Here is a 21,207-nt window from a genome sequence, read left to right as displayed (position 1 = left end):
CAAACGGTAGAAGAGAAGCACCCATAGAACGCATGACTGATGCGGAGTGGAGGTCGAGGCGAGAGAAGGGTCTTTGCTTCCATTGTGAAGAGAAATATACGATCGGCCACAGGTGTAAGAACCGGGAGCTTCGTGTACTGTTGGTGCAAGATTGCGAAGAAGAAGGAGCTGCTAACTTCGAAAATCCTGTGGAGCTGCCGCCACTAGGGGTAACGAAGACGGTAGAACTATTGCTCAACTCTATGATAGGGCTAACCACTCCAGGGCACCATGAAATTAAGAGGCAAAGGGCGACCCATAACTTTATTTCTCTGGAAGTGGTTCGAAAAATAGGACTTCCAACCACAGTGAACAACAATTATGGGGTCATCATAGGAACGGGTGAGTCAATGACGGGAAAAGGATGTGTAAAGGGATAGTACTGGAATTGCAAGAGCTGACAATTATAGAAGACTTTTTGCCACTGGATTTGGGCAGCATAGACGTTGTTTTGGGCATGCAACGGTTAGGCACGTTAGGGAGCATAGAGGTCAACTAGAAGCTGTTAACCATGAAATTCTGAATGGGGAATGATTGGTTGACTTTAAAAGGTGATAAGGGGCTAACCAAATCAAGGATTTAAGGAAAAGGATGTGTAAAGGGATAGTACTGGAATTGCAAGAGCTGACAATTATAGAAGACTTTTTGCCACTGGATTTGGGCAGCACAGACGTTGTTTTGGGCATGCAACGGTTAGGCACGTTAGGGAGCATAGAGGTCAACTAGAAGCTGTTAACCATGAAATTCTGAATGGGGAATGATTGGTTGACTTTAAAAGGTGATAAGGGGCTAACCAAATCAAGGATTTCCTTGAAAACGATGATGAAAACACTATAGAACGAGAGGCAAGGGGTATTGGTGAAAATAAGCGACGGACGAGAAGAAGGGAAATTAAGGAAATTGGCGGTAGAACCACCTGCAGGGGTGCTGAGGCTGTTACAACATTATGCGAAAGTATTCGAAGAGACGGGAGAGTTGCCTCCAGCTCGGGAAATCGACCATGCCATTCCTTTGAAAGAAGGCTCTGAACCCAGTCAGTGTTCGGCTTTTTCAGTACCCGCACTTCCAAAAAAAATGAGATTGAGAGGATGGTTAAAAAAATGTTGAAGGCTGGGATCATTCAACCCAGCGTCAGTCCCTTCCCCAACCCAGTGCTACTCGTAAAGAAAAAAGATGGAAGTTGGCGATTTTGTGTCGACTACAGGGCGTTGAACAAGGTAACTGTGCCAGACAAATTTCCAATGCCAGTAATTGACGAATTGTTAGATGAGCTCCAGGGTGCAACTATATTCTCAAAATTGACTTGAGGTCTGGCTATCACCAGATAAGGGTTCGGAAGGAAGATGTGCATAAAACGGCTTTCAGAACTCACGAAGGGCACTATGAATTTCTAGTTATGTCGTTCGACCTCACCAATAACTCGGCTACATTTGAGTCTTCGATGAACCACGTATTCAGAAGTTATTTGAGAAAGTTCGTTTTGGTTTTTTTAATGACATCTTAGTGCATAGTAAGGATGTGACGTCACATGAGCATCATCTGGAGGAGGTGTTCACCGTTTTAGAAAGGCATCAGTTGGGCGCAAACAAAAAGAAATGCCTCTTTACTCAACCACATATAGCATACTTGGGCACTTGGTTTCGGCTGGGGGAGTGGCAGCTCATCCCAGCAAAATCACAGCCATGGTTAATTAGCCAACTCCTCGAAATCTGCGGAAACTTCGGGGTTTCTTGGGATTAATAGGCTATTATAGGAGATTTGTGGAAGGTTATGGCACCATTTCTTGGCCTCTCACCCAACAGTTAAAGAAAGATTCCTTTAGCTGGAACAATGAAGCCGAGGAAGCATTTGAACGGTTAAAGCAGGACATGATCACGATCCCAGTTTTAGCTCTCTCCGATTTCTCGAAACCCTTCATCATTGAGACAGATGCCTCAGGTTGTGGAGTAGGTGCAGTACTCATGTAGGACCATCGGTCTATTGCATTTTATAGCCAAGTACTGTCAGCATAGTCTCGGCAGAAGTCCATCTACGAGAGGGAGTTGATGGTCGTTGTATTAGCAATTCAGAAATGGAGGCACTATGTATTGGGAAGGAAGTTTGTCGTTTGCATAGACCAACGCAGCCTCAAAATACCTCTTGGAACAAAAAGTGATATCAGGGGACTTCCAGCGTTGGGTGACCAAGCTGTTGGGATTTGATTTCGAGATCTAATACCGGTGGGGATTGGAAAATAAGGCAGCTGATGCGCTATCACGCATTCCCACTCCTATTGAACTGAGGACACTCACCTTCTCCAAGCTGTTGGATGCACAATTGATTGAGACTGAGGTGGAAAATAATCCAGTGTTATCCAAAATGAAGAAGGACTTGCAGGGGGATCCAGATGCACACCCAGGTTACTCAATCCTTCAGGGGAAGTTGCTATACAAAGGGTGACTGGTAATCTCTCGAACTTCAGCCTTAATTCCCTTCCTGCTATACGAGTTCCACGGTAGCACATTGGGAGGCCATTCCAGGTTTTTTCGCACTTACAAACGACTGATCGACGACTTGTACTGGATGGGGATGAAGGCGAATATCAAGAAGTTTGTTGTGAAATGTCCAGTGTGCTAGCAAAATAAGTTCATGGCTCTATCTCTGGCAGGGTTATTATAGCCTCTACTAATTCCCCACCTCATTTGGGATGACATTTCAATGGATTTTGTGGAAGGTCTACCGAAATCAGGAGGGTACAATACCGTTATAGTCGTGGTGGATCGTTTAAGCAAGTACGCACATTTTGTACCCCCTTAAACACCCATTTACAGTAGTTAGGTTGCAACAGTTTTAGTCAAGGAAAATGTACACCTCCACAGAATTCCCAGTTCCATTATTGCAGACAGGGACAAGGTGTTCTTAAGCCATTTTTGGACAGAACTCTTCCGGATGTAAGGGACCTTCCTTCGACGAAGCATGACCTATCACCCTCAAACCGATGGGTAGACTGAAGTAATTAATAGATGCCTGGAAACTTATCTTCGCTGCTTCACGTATGATCAGCCCAAACGGTAGTACTCATGGCTCCCATGGGCTGAGTATTGGTATAATACAACATTTCACTCTTCAGCAAATACAACAATGGAATAGCAGTTAAAAGACCGGGATATTATGCTAGAAGAGTTAAAATCTCATCTCCTCCATACTCAAGAAAGGATGAAAAGAGAGGCGGACAAGCACAGACGTGATGTTCAGCTGGTGGTTGGGGACTTGGTTTATGTTAAGCTGCGGCCTTACCACCTTCATTCATTGGCCAGGAAGGAGAATAAAAAATTGGGGCCTAAGTATTTTGGTCCGTTTGAGGTAGAAAAGCGTATAGGGCCAGTTGCATATCTTATGAAATTGCCTGTTGAAGCTACAATACATCCTGTCTTCCACGTGTCACAGCTGAAAAAGGCAGTGGGGGCAACTGAGGGAAGTTAACTATTTCCATCTCAGCTTGAGGCGAACCTTGAATGGGTTGTGGAGCCTGACCAAGTCCTGGAAGAACGTCCTGGTTGAGAAGTTCTGATAAAATGAAAGGGTCTACCTACGACCGACGCAACCTGGGAATCAGCAGAAGCTATCCTCAACACTTTCCAAGTTTCCACCTTGAGGACAAGGTGTCTTGGAAGCCTGGGAATATTGATAAGCTACCGATACACTTCACCTATTCTAGAAGGATCAAAAAGGGAGAGAAAATAGAATCTATTGGAAAGCATGTGTTGGAGGAGAAACAGTTAGGAAATTAGCTATAAATAGAGGTAGAACCTAGTAGAGAAGGCAGGCAATTGACAGGTGAGGAAAGAGGTCGAGTATTAGTCCCGTTTATGTAATTCTCTTCAGTTCTTCTTCAATAAAAGATCTATTTTAATATCTCACTCAATTCTTCTATAGTTTGAATCCTATCATTCTCTAGCTAAGAAAGATTATTTTGATAACCTATGAAATGGTGGCATATAATATGAACACTAAAATGGAGGTAGAATTTTATAAAATGTGCTAAATTCTAAATTCTTTCCATACAGCACTCAAATATTTTGATTTATTAATATATCTTCCGTTCTTGATATATAAGCATTAAGGAGATCAGGATTTGTCATATGCATATTGTCATATAGATTAATAGCTATATACATGTAGTCATATTCTGTCCTCTCTAGACTATGACCTCCTATGATGCACGGACCTGTCGATACGTGATTTTTAAAAAAAGTACTAACACGACACATCATCAACACGTTGATTAAATTCTTTAAAATTCTTCATTTATATAGTCTAAATTTAGTATTACTTGTTATTAACTTTATTTTATTGAATTTTTTTTATATACGAGTACTTATTTTATTTAATAATAACTTTGAGTTGAAAATAAATAATATTTCTAATAAAGAAGAAAAAATGACCATTATAAAGTATTCGAGAAGTGTCGATGTGATGATTGCCCGACACGTGTTGGACACGGACACAATACCCTAATTTAAGTGTTCGTGCAACAAAGATGATCCCCAAAACTATTGCTAATTCCATCCTTATGTTGGGCATATTACTAATAGATGTGTAGCTCTTATGTATTTTGTTGTTTCTTCTTCTTGTTTTTGTGACAATGCCTTTGGCTTTAAAAATTACGAGTTTACGAGATTTTTATGTACAGGTGGTAGGATGGAGTAAAGTAGAAATGCTCTATTATTTTGACCTCCAATATAAAATATAAAAGAGAATTGTGGAATATTTATTATTTTTATAAGCATGACAGTAAAGAAACATGTTTCATGACTTTTGGTATGAGACATCTTGATATTTCACCGTTTTATAAATTTGATGTGGTTTGCACTACAAGAATTTATTATCAAGTACATTACCCGGTTATCAATTTCAAAAGTTGCCTATAAGAGAGCTGGAAGCAACCCTATGTGATAGTGATTATGGTTACCTATGAGAGAGGTGGAAGGAATCCTATATGATTGTCAATTTGGGTATTGTCATAGAGACATTTGATCTTTGGTTAGCATGAAAACTTGATGAGTCAATTTCTGAACCGTGTAAGATGGTAATGAATTTGGAAATGTTTTTGAGGAGGAAAAATTACTTTGTCTTGTATCGGGTGCTATTGGGGATGCATTCCTTGAGAAGCTCAAGTATAGCTAAGGGACACTCGTAATTAGGCTGAAATTAACGTGTACTTTATCGTTGTGTTTTCATTGCTGCTTGGTATAGTCTTGCTTAATTTGATTCCTAAGATTGAATGATGTGGTCAGATATACATATTTAACGTTTTCTTTGTTGAATAACCTACCGTTTCTTCTACTTGTGAATTTGTATCCACAGTATCACCTATACATGTCTGTCTTTAGAGCAAATAAATTACTGCGATTGCAAGTTATTAGTTGTCTCATTAGGGTGAGAAAATATAAAAGTTTTTATTGCATTTTCGTTTTCTTTTATCCTTTGAATCCAAGATGCTATTGGAATGTTACTGGTGTCTTAGGAATTTGTGTAGTAATCTAAAGTTGCTATTGCTTCTTGTTCCATTTGCTTTTAATCCACTGCGTTCAAAGCTTTTAAGCTCATGACAGTATGCTTAAATTTTATATTTTTATCGAGACGAGTCCAATCAATATTTGCTGTAAATTTTAATCCAAAGTGAACATGATAACTTAAATCAGCTGGAGTATTGTTCTCAATAATTTTTTTGAACATAAATCTTGAATCTTAGTTAATCAGGTGAATTAGATAAGGTCCTAAGAAAATTTGAAAATTAAACAGTGAAGATTCTTTGGATTTTATCTTTGAAAAACTATTGGATCGAATACTGATATTTTAAATGCACCATGATTTACGGTTTATGGGTAGGATAGCAGACAAGCTTGGGATTTTCCTGGTCCTCACTTGCTATCAATTTTTCCACTCCTGTTGCCCGCAAGAGACTGGTGTGATCTTTATAATTCAAGTTTGAATGCGTGCTCATGGTTGTAGGACAGGAATGATAACAATTTTTTGAATGTTTGTTGGATCATTCACAATTGTATAACCACATATCCCATCTTCTTTTTTCTTGTTTTTATGGAGTGAATCAAGTTACGTACAAAATCAAGATAAGAGTATCACTGGTAGTACTATAAAATATTGCCTTACATTGACCTAGTAGTATAATTGTTTAAATAGCTTATAGTCTTTCTTTAATGTAAATTCTCTTATTCTGAAGACTTCTTTATTTTTTATTATTGAATTTCAACGTTATCTGAACCATGTTTCTTTTGCATTTTCCCTCTTTTATAGATATAAGTATTTTACTTACTTGAATTGAAAATTTATTATTGAAGTAAAAAACTCAGAACTTATAGTTCTTGTTCTTGATGATTACTGCTACGGAAGCTCTCTTGAAAGATCTTCGAATCGGTGATTTTCGAGTTCAGTCCAACGCACCTTTCTCAACCAACAACCAGTTCAATCTGCTCCAAACCTCAACTAATTGATTCACCTTGGTTGCTATTCAATTTTACCCACGTAGGACAAGAAATGATGATGATTTGTGACCACAAAGGCTAGAAGAAGACATCACAAAGATATACTATGAAGGAACTACCAATTGCACACGTTATACAAGTGTTTTGGACACTTTTGGAGACCTTTTTTCTCACATAAAAGGAGGCAGCCGGGATTCTCTTTTTCTTCTCTCAAAATCACACAATACAGCATGAGAAAATGGCTAGGGTTATAGCCATATATATACTCTAGAGTTAGGCTTTAAGTTGGACCATTAAAGGGGTAAACGGGCCAAAATTCAAGCCATCCATACGGAAATACATTTGGGCCGGGTGTAGCTCATGGACTTGGTTGTTGGACTTATTTCATTCATCGGCTTATGCCTATGAAATAATATTAACCCACGTTAACATCATAGTCCAGGATTTATTAGGTATCAAAAAGCCAACAATTACTTTATTTATCTCATGATGCAGACATATGAAGAGTACCTGGAAGCTCATAGTAGAGGCAGAAGACTCAACCTCCCCGTTAGTATGCTTCTTTCTATGTGTGCTATTCAATTAGTTACTCCAGGTTTTTGATGATGACTGTAAATTGTTTTAGCTTTTCTTAACTTTTAAGGTTCTTTTACTTGAACCACTATATTGGAAATTAAAATGGCTGCTTTTGTGTCTGTTTTCAAGTTCATCCCAGATGGACCATTGGCATTATTATGTAGAGCATATCAGTTCACTATCTGCCCTTCGTGTGGTTTGGCTCCAACTTTGGACATTAATAGCTTTATTTGTTTGCCACTGAACTTGTAGTTTAGGCATTTTTGACTTCTGAAGTTGCAATAGCCCCATATGATCGTGCAAGTGGAAATGTTCTTTAAATGAGTGCATTCACATATATTGGTGGTGTGATAGGGAAGGGATTGTGTGATCTTTCTTGCTATAAGATGTTTGGCTAAGCGTTAAAGAAACTTTTTTGACATGGATAGAGAAGGTTCTGTGCAGAAAATAGAGAAGAATACAAGGAAACTGATAGTTGGCAATTATACTTTTACTTTTGTGGATAACATAGATAATGATAGGATGATAGGTACAGAATGAATGTTGCCCAACATAGGTGAAATTTTTGGATATGGGAAGGGAATTAATGTATGAAGATCTCAATTGAATTTCTGTGAAATCATTAATAAGTGCAATGTACGCACTCTTTTCCAAAAGACATTGACATTGTTTAATTGTGATCATATTTTGTTTCTACACTGTTCAAGTTAAAGCACCCACTACAGATTTCACGTCAAATAAACTGTTGTTTGTTTAACAGGCTGCTGGAGCATCTCGAAGCTTGCAGAAGTCTTCATCCAGTAAAGAATATACTGATGATTCATAAGTCATATCTTCTTCCTTTCTTAGAGCATGTTTAGCTGCGCTTAGTAGTTACTATTTTAGAAAGTTAAATTTGACTTACTTTCTAAAAATAGTAAATTTTATTAGTAGAAAGTGTAACTTCGAAAATCATGTTCAGCAAAATTACAGAGTTTTTCTGTTAAGCAATGGCAAACATGTACACACAAGGCATCACTTCAACGAAAGGACCATACGCATTTACTTGATAACTTTATTTTTCAGGCAGTCGGGCTGCAGTTCAAAGAAAAGGACGCGCCACCAATGGCTTGACTGATTGATTTTGCCAAGAAGTTAGGCTTATATTCAGTTTGCTTATAATTTACTGTGAATGACAGTTGTTCCATTTCTCTTCAAAGCACCATTGAGCTTTGAACTCATTGTTCTTCGAACTAGAATTAACATTCATTGGTCACCAGATTCAGTCCTTTCAGGACCATTGAGGTAAGTACTCAGTTGTAAACTTCAAGGTCTCGTGGGATTAGTCAAGGTAAGCGTGAGCTGGCCCGGACACTCGTGGTGATAAAAAAAAAAAAGAATTAACATTTAAGTCATGTTGTATTTTAAGTTATATTTTAATTTGATGATCCATTATGTTTGGTCTTATTTGTGTTTCTCCATGGGTGGTCATGGATTTGAAGATTGTGTATATTTCTCCTTCACTTCAAAATATTACCTTCTGTACAGAAAACAATAGGAATATTCTTTTTATATTTCTTACAGAAATCCTATTTTCATTTCCCCCCATTTTTGTTGGTTTTTGTATTGATTGTAAAATACAGTTGGAAAAATGTAACACACATTAATATTTTAGAACAGGTTTGGGATATTAGGCAAAAATAATTAATTTTGTTTTTAAGATTTAATCAGCATGAACTGTTTTAGAAGAATATAAATCTTAAATTGTTAAATAAAATGCTTAACACCTTTCAGGCCCAATGATGGAACCCAACACTTAAGCCCAAGTTTTGTGACCCGGTTTTTTGCCCCCACTTGTGCAAAGTCGTGTTTCCTCCAAATACGATTTTAGTTTGTTTTAATTGGATGAATCAAATGGTGCCAGGTGGAGTCGGCTAAATCGTTGGATGCAAATGACGTTCCACTATACTTGGCCCTAGACTTTTCACTTACCATTCATTCGAGAGACTTCTAGGGTTTAGCTTTTCATTTTTGCTCTCTGTAATTCTCTCTCGAAAAACCTCTGATTTTTTGTTTTAATCTCTAAATCATTAGATGTTCTTGGTGAGATCTGGTTTATGTACTTGGTGTAGAGATTGTATCTGTTCTTGGTTTAACAGTGAGGGTCGATTACTTGGTGTGATCTGTCTGTTCGATCTGTGAGGGAAAAATAGGATCTGAGGGTTGATCTTTTTAGATCGTAGTTTGTAAACCTTGCATTGATCTCTATTGCTAGTTTCTAATGAATTAGAGAGTTAACCACTTCGGTGGAAGCTCAACGTGGTGACGTATCCCTTTTGGGTGAACATTCGGGCCTTCGGGCGAAAAAATCTTCGTGTTCTTTTATATTTCTTTACTTTCTTTGGATTATTGGGACTGTTAATACCAACAGTGGTATCAGAGCATTGTCGATCTGATACATAATTCGATTCTTGGCTTCTGGTGCTCTTCTTAACGGTCAAAGACTTATATCTTTGTGGTACTACTCCTGTAAGGGTTTGACTCACTGCTTTCTGCTAGAAAGTAAAATAGTTTTGATTTTCACTATTTTACATTGACATACTGGGACTCCTGGGTAATGAGTATCTGAACTCATCCTTTTATTTACCGTCTGAATTACTGTTTAGTGTGTGTATGTGTATGTGTGTGTGTGTGTGTGTGTATGTGTATGTACGTAATTGTTGGTATGGTATGCAATATATGGATTGCCATTGAAAACCATGGCGGCGCGAGGACGGCAATATCACAGCTGAAGATTTATAAGAGAGCTCAAAGAAATTGTGAGTATAATATGTACAAGTAAATTATTTATTTTTAAGCAATGATGTTATTAATCTGAATACCTAGGATTTATTCAGAAAATTGAAGAGAAAGGTAAAAAACTTGAACTAATTTTAAGGAAATTCTTGTGGGTATGTTTGTTCTTTAGGTATTTGATTTAGTGGCAAACATAATAATTTTATACTTGCATAAGTAGTCACGTTCGAAAAATAGTATGCAATGCTGAAGTTACTTTCTTTTGATGTGAGTTAGAAGAGATTTTCATTTCATTGTATTTCTGAATTGTAGGGAAAAAGTCGTGAGCCAATTTCTGACTATGTCTGGAGCGTGATTAGGTTCAGGGAAAGCATGAAAATTGAGATAACTGAATTAATTGTGCAATCAGTATAAAGAAACGTCAAATTTAGATGGATTTGACCATTGCGAGACATGTTCTCACAACCACTGCGAGATGTTCTCACATGGATCTGCTTCTAGTTGGTAACAGACTTGAAAATTAGCAAATTACGGTTTCAGCTACTGGAATTGATCCGATATTGAGCTAGATGAACCGCCAGGGTTTGCTTCTTCTGTAATTAAGATTGGAGTAAGAATGAGATCAATGTGCAGAAACCAAATGATAAGCTTCGGATGCCTATGCTTCACAAGGGAAAAGCGATGGAAGAATAAAAAGAAGGAAACGTGTGCTCACCAGATGTCAGAGCCCAGCAGTTTGGATTTTGGTGCTCCACCTGTCTTTTCTTCCATTCTGGAGCATAAGCGGTTGTGTGATCCTAGCTATGAAGTTCCTGATGGGCCTCTGGGATTTGGCTGAGTTATCTTTTGGTCATATATATGCCCATTACATTTGACTGAATATGTGGGTGAAGTTCTGATATGAGGCCGGATCAATTGAATTTCAAAAGCCTGACTGTGATTTTTGTATCGACTTTGAACTAAGGTTAGATGCTTCGTGTTTATTGACTTATTCTGAGAAGTCATCTTGTCTTCGCAATTTTATATAGATATATTTAGATCATCTAAAAATGGTGTTTCTGGACATGCTACATTTATTTTAGTATAAGTTTACTCCGTTATTATTTACCCATTTGCCTTCAGATTTGTTACCTCTCTTTTTCTCTCTGCAAGTGAGAACGTGGACACTTGTCCCATTGATTGATATATTAATATGATTATTCTTTTCCAATATCAATTTTGTTTAATATTAGTTATAAATCGTGCATTTTCAAATATTTTGGTTGAAAGATATGTGCCCAAGAATTTTAGTCTGTTATGCAACGAGCTTGAGATCCCAAGAAAAGTTGCATCTCTTTCTTTTAAATTTGTTAAAAATAAAATTTAGCCTGTTATAATAATGTCAAAAACTCATGGAAATAAATCTTGGGGGAGATCTGTGTAATTTAAGGATTCCACAATTTTATTCAAATTTTGAGAGGTTACTGCTATTTGTCCAAGGCAAAAGCGCCCTTTCCCATATATTAAAAGATAAATTTCAAAAAGCACTTCACAAAATAAATTTTTTTGAATAGAAAAGAAGAAAGCTAGGGCATAGCATCCACATAAAAACTCCAAAGTCCGCCGCTCCTCCCGGTCTCTCTGTCCTCCTCCTCTCCACAAGAAGGTATGTTATGTTACTTTGTAGTTTAATTCTGAATTTCTAATTATCATCACTTGTTTATTGAAACATGTGGACACTGCATCTATGTATGCAAATGTGTCTAATTGAATTTTTTTCTGCTTTTAAGTCTTCCTTTCCTTTTTTTCTGGAATATATGGTGATGTGGGGGTTTCCCCTCAATTTCATGACAATTATCTATTTGCTCAAAATGGGAATTTGGTCCACGTATTGTTATTTAGATTTTGTTTTAATCAAAGTATTGGGGTTTTTTACATCTATGAACGAAGTACATGTTTTATCACAAATGCAGTTATCTATACACATGGAACACACCGCAATACTTACTTTTTTTTTCTTAGATGGAAAAATGGAAACTGGAAAAGAAATTGAATGAATGAATACCATAGCTAAGTTTTGAAAGTGAAAAGGTTTATATTGATTGAAAGAATGGTTTGGTTTAGGATAAGGAAATGTATTGAGAGCACACAATTAGATCCTTGGTGTCGGAATTAGAATGTTTTTTTAATGAAACTGGAGTTTATTTAATGTGAATTTTAGTTTCATGGCCCCATTTCATGTTACAAACACAATATATCAGGCTTAGATCTTCTATAAAGATTATGACAATGAAAGTTGGGAACTCTAGGGTTTCAATTTCAATGTGCAAGTCTGTCTCTACGTATGACGTTGATGTCCATTTTAATGATATATGAGCTTTTTCCAAGATATATTTACACATGCAAGTGGTGTCATTCTTTTCTGTTGAAGTAAATGTAATATAGGTTTGTTGTTTGAAATTATTTGCCCACATTCGAGCTTATCAGATTTGGAGAGAGATCCATTTTTCCAATACTAAGAAGACAGTTGAAATTTATTGCCTATATTTGATTAGGATTTAGATGATAAAATTGGATCTTCTTCTTGTTGAAATAACAAAACGAAAATAAAGATTTAGGTTTGGCATAATTCTCACAGGCTTCATCTTGAATTCATTAAAGGTTCTGCAGAAATAGTGGCAATCATGCATGTGATTCTTGTTTCAAGAGCCTTGACTATATGCATAGTGATGGGGGACAATGACATTGTAAAAATTTACGTTTAGATTAGTGGCCATAATCCAAAGCCCCAAGTACTTTCTGAGCATTACCGACGTGAGAGTGAATTTGTTGGGAGTTTTTAAATGTTATCCGTGGACCAGGATTTTGTGATCTTTTATTTCTATCTTCAATTTGTTTTGTATGTCTAAGTACTTAATTATACGAACATTTTTGTTTAATATTGCGGTTTTTTAGATGGTTTATGTTTTGCTATGAGCATATTTTTGTATTTTAATATTCTTTTGAGTCATTTTATTGTTTGTCTCAAGATATACTCCTCAAAATACCTCGAGGCTTACCCCTGGCTTTAAGGTGTAAAAGTACCTCAATATTCAATTATGATTTCTAACTCTGTTTCCTTCGCATCTTATATTAACTGTAGATACACACCCTTTTCTGTTCATAAAATTTAATTTAGTTTCATCAAAATTTGTTTAGATACAATTGCTCATCTAGTTCCCCGTTAAAGCCACATCTTCTTTTAATTTATGCTGCAATATGAACTATAGTTTAGTAGTTATAATGTAATGACATGTCTTTGATTTAGTTAAATCATCATCTTCATTATGAACTATCTAACTGCAGTTTCTGATCCTGTGGTTGCTTCAAGACAGTGAGTCATGAGCCACAGATTGTATAAGAATCATATTGAATTGTGCCACATCCTTTATTACATTTAAATTTAAACTGAAAGTTATGATACATGATATAATAATGGAGAAAGCATTATAAGGTCTGTTCTTTTGTTCTCCCAATTCTTTGGGTACTTATGCATGGTTCTACAAGTCTGAAGATTTGTTCACTTAGAATTTTATAATATGTCATTTGTCTCTTATGCACTCACAGATCTGTCTTACATTTACTTGGTTTCCCCTGAGTTTGACTGGTCCGCATAAAGCTTTGTACATCTAAATAGGCATATCATCCGATTAGGTAAAGACACTTCAGCAGTCGATTCATCTGTGACTGAATTGAAAATGGGCATGGCAAACTTGAACGATCCAGGTAACAGTATCGTAGTTCTCTTGATTTATTAATTTAATTTACTAGATATGAATCATTGCTTAAATTGTTGAGAGTTCAAGCAAGGAAGCTGAATGTTCTCTGTTTAATTTGTTTACCATCAGTCTTGAAAAGCTGTGTTGTCTCTGTTATTTTATGCCACTTTCTGTTTTACCTCAGTTTTAAGTGTTCGCCTTTTAAACTCATCAGACGTGCCTCTCATAATGTCATAAGCATATTGGTTGGATGCATTAATGATTTTGATTTTAGGAGCAAGCAGTTTTAATTTTATAGGAAAGAAAGAAGAGGAGAAAACAAAAGCACAGCCAATAGTCATAAGCATATTGGTTGGATGCATTAATGATTTTGATTTTAGGAGCAAGCAGTTTTAATTTTATAGGAAAGAAAGAAGAGGAGAAAACAAAAGCACAGCCAATAGTCATAAGCATATTGGTTGGATGCATTAATGATTTTGAAGCACAGTTTGAGACAATATTTTGCTTGATTTTGTTTCAGTTTGTTTTTATTTCTTATTGGTGTATAATTTTTTTCGTTTTCTTATAGAAAGCGGCAATCTCATAAAACATGAATTTGGACTTGTTGCTACTGCTTAGTTGATGAAAACGAAGTGATGGCATTTCAGAATCTTGTTTTCGTTTGTTGAGTATTAGGATTTGCTTTGAGATGCATGCTGATGGAGACCTTAGTTTCATCTATCCATAATTGGAGGACAGAGATATGAAGCTCAGAAGAATTTACTGTGTTAGGATTCTCTTATTGAGTTCATAAAGTATGAAAATAGTTAATAGGAAGTCTATGCTTCAAATATTGGATGATATAATCATGCATTTTATGCATCGCTGCAAAAATTGGTGTAAAGCGCAGCATTAAGATTAGGATTCATTAATTTCAGGCTTACCTATCAGTACCGTTTATGGTGTGCAGTAATGCTCTTGCAGATTGCCTTATTTTTTGAGGAGAGATGAAAGAAATATCTGGGCATGTAGAATGTACTTAATAGATTGCACACCATGCAGATTAAGTGAGAAGTTGCTCTATAGTTTTCTGGCATAGTGTTGCATGAGTTTAAGAATAGTAGTACTCTGTTAATTGATACATTGCTCTCATGAGTGTATCAACAACTTACAATTTGCGAGCATAGTAGGATGATACTAGTTTTGTACTTCTGATTAATGCTAAAACATTCACTTCGTTTTGCAATCCTAGTTTGTGCTTAATGAAGAATATGGATACCATTGTCAGGGAGCTCAACTGACAAAATAAATGAAGAAGCCTGTTGCCTGGGGGCAGAAGAGCAAGTGCATTCTGGTGACCAGGTGCCAATCAAAGATAGTCTGTATAAAGTGAGATATTTCATTATCAAGAGTTTGAGCCATGAAAATATTCAACTGTCAATAGAGAAGGGACTTTGGGCAACTCAAATCATGAACGAGCCTATTCTTGAAGAAGCCTTCCAAGTAAGATCCCATTTTTGTTAAGTATAGCGCATATTTTAGAAATGTTGTTATCCTCTTTTAAGTTATAGAGAAGCGTGCACTTTTGGTGCAGAATTCTGGCAAGGTAATTCTCATTTTCAGCGTCAACACGAGTGGTTTCTTCCAGGGGTATGCTCAAATGATGTCTTCAATTGGTGGGAGACGGGAGGACATTTGGAGTCAAGAAAGTGGTAAAAATAAACCTTGGGGGCGGAGTTTTAAAGTCAAATGGCTGTGTTTGCATGATTTGCCTTTCCGAAAGACTCTTCATCTGAAAAACCCTTGGAATTATTACAGACCTGTGAAAATTAGTAGAGACTGCCAGGTATCAACTATTCTTAATTTTTACAATATGTTTTTTTATAGACTGCTTTTTTCATTAACGGTTTATGCATGTATGTCTCTTCGCAAATTGGGAGCCTTTGATTATATTACTTGCACATGAAATATATAAACCTTTTGCAGGAGTTACCTCAGGAGATTGGTGAAGCTCTTTGTGAGCTTCTTGATGGGAGAGATGATGTGGAAATTAATTTGACAAGGTTTCATTTTCTTCTTTCTTTTTTAATCAAATTTAAAATATGATTCTTCTGGAAATCCCTTGTTCATGTAACTTTCTAATTGTATTCAGAGATGAAGCAAGGGATGATCTTTATTCACAATGTCTTTACAAAGAGCAATTACATTCTTTTCAAAATGAAGACTGTAATGTGCCTCCGTTGCACATGGAACCGGCGCTGGATCCCTTTTTCCTCTATCAACATCAAGCTGAAGTAAATAGATACCATTTAGCACACATTAGAAAAAATGGCCTGTCAGCAGAGAGAAGCCCCCATGCTTTCACTCTGACTGAAGATGATATTCTGAAAATGGTATAGGTGTCTCATCTTAAGTTTTATAAGTTCATTGATATATTCATGCTCCTAAATGTTTCTTGGACTTTATCTTTCTTAGAGATTATATTCCACTTACTGAATTTTTTCCTGTGTGTTGTACACAGAAGTTTTTATACATTTACTCATGTTTTCAGCCAAATATCTTTCAAGCTCGTTTTCCTTTATACACCTTATTTTTTATTTATTTATTTTTTTTTTTTTGAACGGACTCTTCCATTATGCATTATGTGCTGCTCAGTGTGCCTGCAATCTTACCAGTGATTGCAGATGTTCTGTGGTGTTGGTGTTTGCTTCTGTTCTTTTTGGTTTTTCCTTTTCCTACCATACAACTTATACTTGTTTAGATTTTAAAAAGAAGCTGGTGTTTGTCAATCCATTAGCTACTTCAATTATGTACGTTATTTTCTTTGTTTTTTAACCAGTGAGACAACAATATGGTTCCATGGTTTATTTATAGAGACTTGAATTTTACCCCCAGTCTGTTAGCTATTTCAATTATGTACCTTTCTTTCTTATCCTCGTTGTGGGGACTGTGTGTATATTTAAACTACAACGGCCTTGCATAGGTTGCCTGAATGACTGCAGTTTAGTATTCCTTAGAAAACGTTGTCAATCGGTCGAGTGAATATTGTTTACTTCTCCATTTTGTAAATGTGCAGCATTGCATTATGCCATTTGGTATAACATGTATAATTGTCGTGTGAGTGAATAAGTTTTGCTAGGGGTGGCAAATGATTGTCCTAGCTCGGCCCGTGAACGGCTCGAGCCCATTTTGAAAAGAGTCAAGGGTCGAGCTGAGCTCAAATTATTTTTCATGAGCTGAGCGGGTCGGCTCGTTGGTACGAGCTAGCGAGCCGGATAGTTTGGGCTCGTGAACCGGCTCATTTTTTTTTGCCTCATTTTTAGATTTATTTTATTAATTTTTTAAAAAAATTTCTCATTTTTAGGCTTATTTTGTTAATTTAATAGAGCCAACTCGTGAAAGGCTCGGCTCGTTTGGGCTCAAAAGTGGCTCAGCTCAAGATGTTCACAAGCTTAGGGCCAAGCCGAGGCACAAGCTCAGCTTGAGCTCGCAGTTCGTGCCCAAACGAGGGCCTAGCTGAGCTCGTGGTTGTAAGTTAGCTCGACAGATTGCCACTCCTATGCTATGGATTATGGCTGTTTGGAGCTCTACTTAAAGGTTTCACTTTCAGTAGGATGATCCTTGGTTTCATTTTCATTTTACAAAATATACACTTGACATGTATGTGAGCCTCACTACATGTGGTGTGACTACAATGCTACATGTTGCGGGTGCGCTTTGCCACTTGAACAGAATGTTTCAGATTTGTAGCGTCGCATAGATGAACTTCATTGAAATGAGGAAAAAGGTGATTTTTGTTGATAAACAGGTATGTTAAATTTGAAATTTTGGAGAAGAGAAGATTATTATTTTTCCTCTCATTTCCTTCTACTCTATAGAGATGCTAAAAGTACATACATGGAAAGACACGGTACAAATATGGAAACGAAATAAACCTAATTGCCTCTTGCCTGATCTACGTTATTCTGACTTATTTATTTCCTTTAACAATTCTTATAGCTATGGAGAGATCTTGGGAAAAATTATGAGGAGGTGAATATGGACCATGTTTCGGAAGTAATTAAATTAAAATTTAAGTGATTATAAGATGTTGGTTATACGGAATGTGTGGATAATAAGTGGGTAGCAGTTGTTGGTCCAACGAACATTTGGATAAAAAATATGTTTGACCACAAGTAATTAAATTATTATCACTTTCCAAACTTTCTCAATAGCAGTTTGTGGACTGATTGTAAATGTTATCTAGATTCTATTTCCATCACTTTTTTTTTTTTTTTTTGGTAAATATATTTATTTGTATCTACATAATATGAACTTTTTTGAATTGATTCGTTATTGGTGAGAGAGAAAGACTTGGGCCTTGATGTTCTCATTCCTAATGTTTATGTTTATCTTGTGACGCAGACATATGAAGAGTACCTTGAAGCTCATAGCAGAGGCTACAGATGGCCACCTGACCCTGTTAGTATTAGGATCAGTAGCTCTTTATTGTTTGTCGTTAAATTAATGCACAACTTTAAGTCTTTTGACTTCTGCAGTTGTTACTATCCTATATGATCACGAAATAGGATCTGTTTATTCATGAATATCTCCACACACGTGCGCACGCACACACAAAAAAGGAAAAAAAAGAAAAAAAAAGAAAAATGATAGCAGCTTACTTGACAGGAATCTAGTGGGGTAATGGGTAGGAATTGTATGATTTTGTTCTAGTACGAATTCATACCGGAATTAGATTTGGACGAACATAGGTTAAGGTATCAATCTTGGATGAGTATTTAATAGCTAAGGTCTTGACTGAATGTTTGTGCATTCATTAATTCACCCCATCTTTGAGGGACTTGTTTGTCCTAGTGTTGCTTTCTTCTTTTCGACCCAAAATAGCATGGTATTTTCACTTCAAAATCTCAAGTACAATTTACATACTCCTTTCCAACAGGCTTTCTCAGAGACAATGTGTAGTTATGGTCGTATTGTGTCGATCCCTACTGTTCAACAAAGAACCTATGAATATTATCACCTGGAATGATGTGGTGTTTTAGGTTAAGGTTTGTTAGAAGCCAAGCATATTGAACTATTATTTATTTGACAGGCTGCTGGAACTTCTGAAAGCGTGCAGAAATCTTCATCCAGTAAAAAAATTTCTGATGATTCGTAAGTCAAATCTTGTTCCTTTATTGATGCCCAGAAAGTAGCATAGCTATGGAAGGACCATTTCTTTAACTCGATTACTTTCTTTCGCAGGCAGTTGAGCTGCAGTTCAAAGAAAAGGAAGCGCCACTGATTGGTATTCTATCAAGAAGTTAGGCTATGTGTAATTTGCTAGTCAGCTTATGATGTACTGTGATGTGAATTACAGTTGTTTCATTTCTCTTCAATGCTATTGTGTATTGAACTCATTGTTCTTCAAACTACAGTCGATACAGTTGTGTTGAATTCACAGGTAAGAAAAATCCAAATATTTTTTGTTTCCGGATTTAATTTTCCTCTTTAGTCGAGTAATTCGTAATATTTATCATTTTTTTTTCCTTATGATGTCGAATATGATTTCCTTACAAAGATGGAAGTGTCCGCCATTGAACACGCTAACATTGAACGTTGATATGGCTGAAAAGATGGAAATGATTTTATTATTATTATTATTATTATGGGAGTGTCAAAATCATAATGGAAAGGAGCTATAATGCCATTGCACTCTATTTATGCGTAGAAGGTGTGCTTTTACTAGGGCGTAAGCGGTTTGACTTGTTCGATTTTTGACAGATTTTCAAATTAACCGTTAATGGTTTTGAGAAATATCTGAACTATAATCAAACTATTTAGGACGGCTGAGATTTTTTAAAATTTAAACACAACGATTTGTTCTAATTTTCAATTGCAATATAGTCCTTTTTTTTTTTTTTTTTTCCTTATCCCGTATTTTGGAAGAAAGTCGATGTAAGGAGGTCAGTTTCAGGAAGCACCAGAGAAATATAGAAATGCAGTTACATGCACAGCAAATCTGGTTTTAAAATGCGTTTCAGCCGTATATTTGTTTTCTTTATGTTTACTTTGTTGCAATAGCTCAATGATTAGAAAATATTTTCGTACTTTATTGATAATAAAAAGATTATATTTCAAATTGTAAATTAAAATACCAATAAAATCAAAGAAAAGTCAGGTTAGGAATTTAGGGTAATTAACTAAGAGTTGGCATTTGGTAATGGATAATGGGTCAAATTACGTATTTTTGTGTTTAGATTTTATAGTCAATGCTTTATTTTGGATGATAAGATGGTAACTTACTAGTCTAATTTATGCCAAAAAAATAAAAATTAATTTTAAATTTTTTTTTAAAATTTTTTAAAACGATCCATTTGATTTCTAAATGTCATCAAAACTTCAAAACCTAAATTAAAACATTTTAGAACGGCGTGTCTTATTTCGAAACCCTTTCATAGCCCCTATGACTTCAAATCGACAATTTTTAAAATGCAATTCCGATTCAATTTTCACTTTAGCTGTTTGTTCTTGTAGGCCGTAGCCTTACCTTAATGGCTTAGTCTTGATATATAACATTAATGCTTAGATGCTATTGTAGATTTTTCTAGAATATAGGAAAAAATTATAGGTTCACATGCAAAATTATTGGAAAAATGTATAGCTAAAATGAATTTGAAGAAAAGGGAGAAAATTGCAGTAGTGGTTCCTCACCTTTTCAATTTTTGCAGATATTATCATAACGTTCAATTTGTGCTAACGAATGCCCCTAACTTTTCAGAAATATGCATTTGGAGTCCAAATAGATGAAAACCGTCCACTTGACCAAGAAGTCAAATTTAATCAATTCTGATCAAATTAATACATGTAAATTAGTAATTTTGAAATCACCATATTAAAAAGTAAAATAAAATAAAATTACAAGACTTTAAAAACAAGAAAAGAAATAAAAAAGGGTTAATTGGATAATATGTCACTAATAAATAAGTTGTGATATATAAGTATGTATATGTGACTATTAATTGTATAATTGTGATCTTATTACCTGAGTTGTGATTTTTCCCCTTCAATATATACTAACTTAAAACCATTAATTTAAAGATGAAATTTCATATGTCTTCAAACTACAGTCGATACAGTTGTGTTGAATTCACAGGTAAGAAAAATCCAAATATTTTTTGTTTCCGGATTTAATTTTCCTATTTAGTTGAGTAATTCGTAATATTTATCATTTTTTTTTCCTTATGATGTCGAATATGTTTTCCTTACAAAGATGAAAGTGTCCGCCATTGAACACGCTAACATTGAACGTTGATATGGCTGAAAAGATGGAAATGATTTTATTATTATTATTATTATGGGAGTGTCAAAATCATAATGGAAAGGAGCTATAATGCCATTGCATTCTATTTATGCGTAGAAGGTGTGCTTCTACTAGGGTGTAAGCGGTTTGACTTGCTCGATTTTTGACAGATTTTTAAACTAACCGTTAATGGTTTTGAGAAATATCTCAACTATAATCAAACTATTTAGGACAGTTGAGATTTTTTCAAATTTAAACACAACGATTTGTTCTAATTTTAAATCGCAATATAGTCCTTTTTTTTTTTTTTTTTCTTTCCCGTATTTTGGAAGAA

General features: G+C 35.7%; 1 protein-coding gene across 5 annotated transcripts; it reads left to right on the top strand.

The window, feature by feature from the left end:
* The first annotated feature begins 9,742 nt into the window (after positions 1-9,742).
* On the top strand, positions 9,743-19,072 carry LOC111407515 (YTH domain-containing protein 1-like). Of its 5 annotated transcripts, none has more exons than XM_023037049.1 (11): positions 9,743-9,898; positions 10,188-10,839; positions 11,429-11,520; positions 13,548-13,619; positions 14,880-15,094; positions 15,186-15,437; positions 15,578-15,654; positions 15,744-15,984; positions 17,996-18,052; positions 18,684-18,745; positions 18,836-19,072. In XM_023037049.1, exons 4-11 carry the CDS (start codon positions 13,592-13,594, stop codon positions 18,873-18,875), a joined length of 972 nt encoding a protein of 323 aa, XP_022892817.1. In that variant the 5' UTR covers positions 9,743-9,898; positions 10,188-10,839; positions 11,429-11,520; positions 13,548-13,591; the 3' UTR covers positions 18,876-19,072. The 5 variants fall into 5 exon arrangements, with proteins under 5 accessions (XP_022892817.1, XP_022892815.1, XP_022892816.1 ...); XM_023037047.1 differs by having other exon boundaries at positions 13,461-13,619; XM_023037048.1 differs by having other exon boundaries at positions 11,434-13,619.
* Positions 19,073-21,207: the final 2,135 nt, after the last annotated feature.

The sequence above is a fragment of the Olea europaea genome, chromosome 13 (genome assembly GCF_002742605.1).
Source record: "Olea europaea var. sylvestris chromosome 13, O_europaea_v1, whole genome shotgun sequence".
In the NCBI taxonomy this organism is placed as follows: domain Eukaryota; kingdom Viridiplantae; phylum Streptophyta; class Magnoliopsida; order Lamiales; family Oleaceae; genus Olea; species Olea europaea.
The sequence above is the reverse complement of the archived record's forward strand: the minus strand, read 5'-3'. Positions and strand labels throughout refer to the sequence as shown.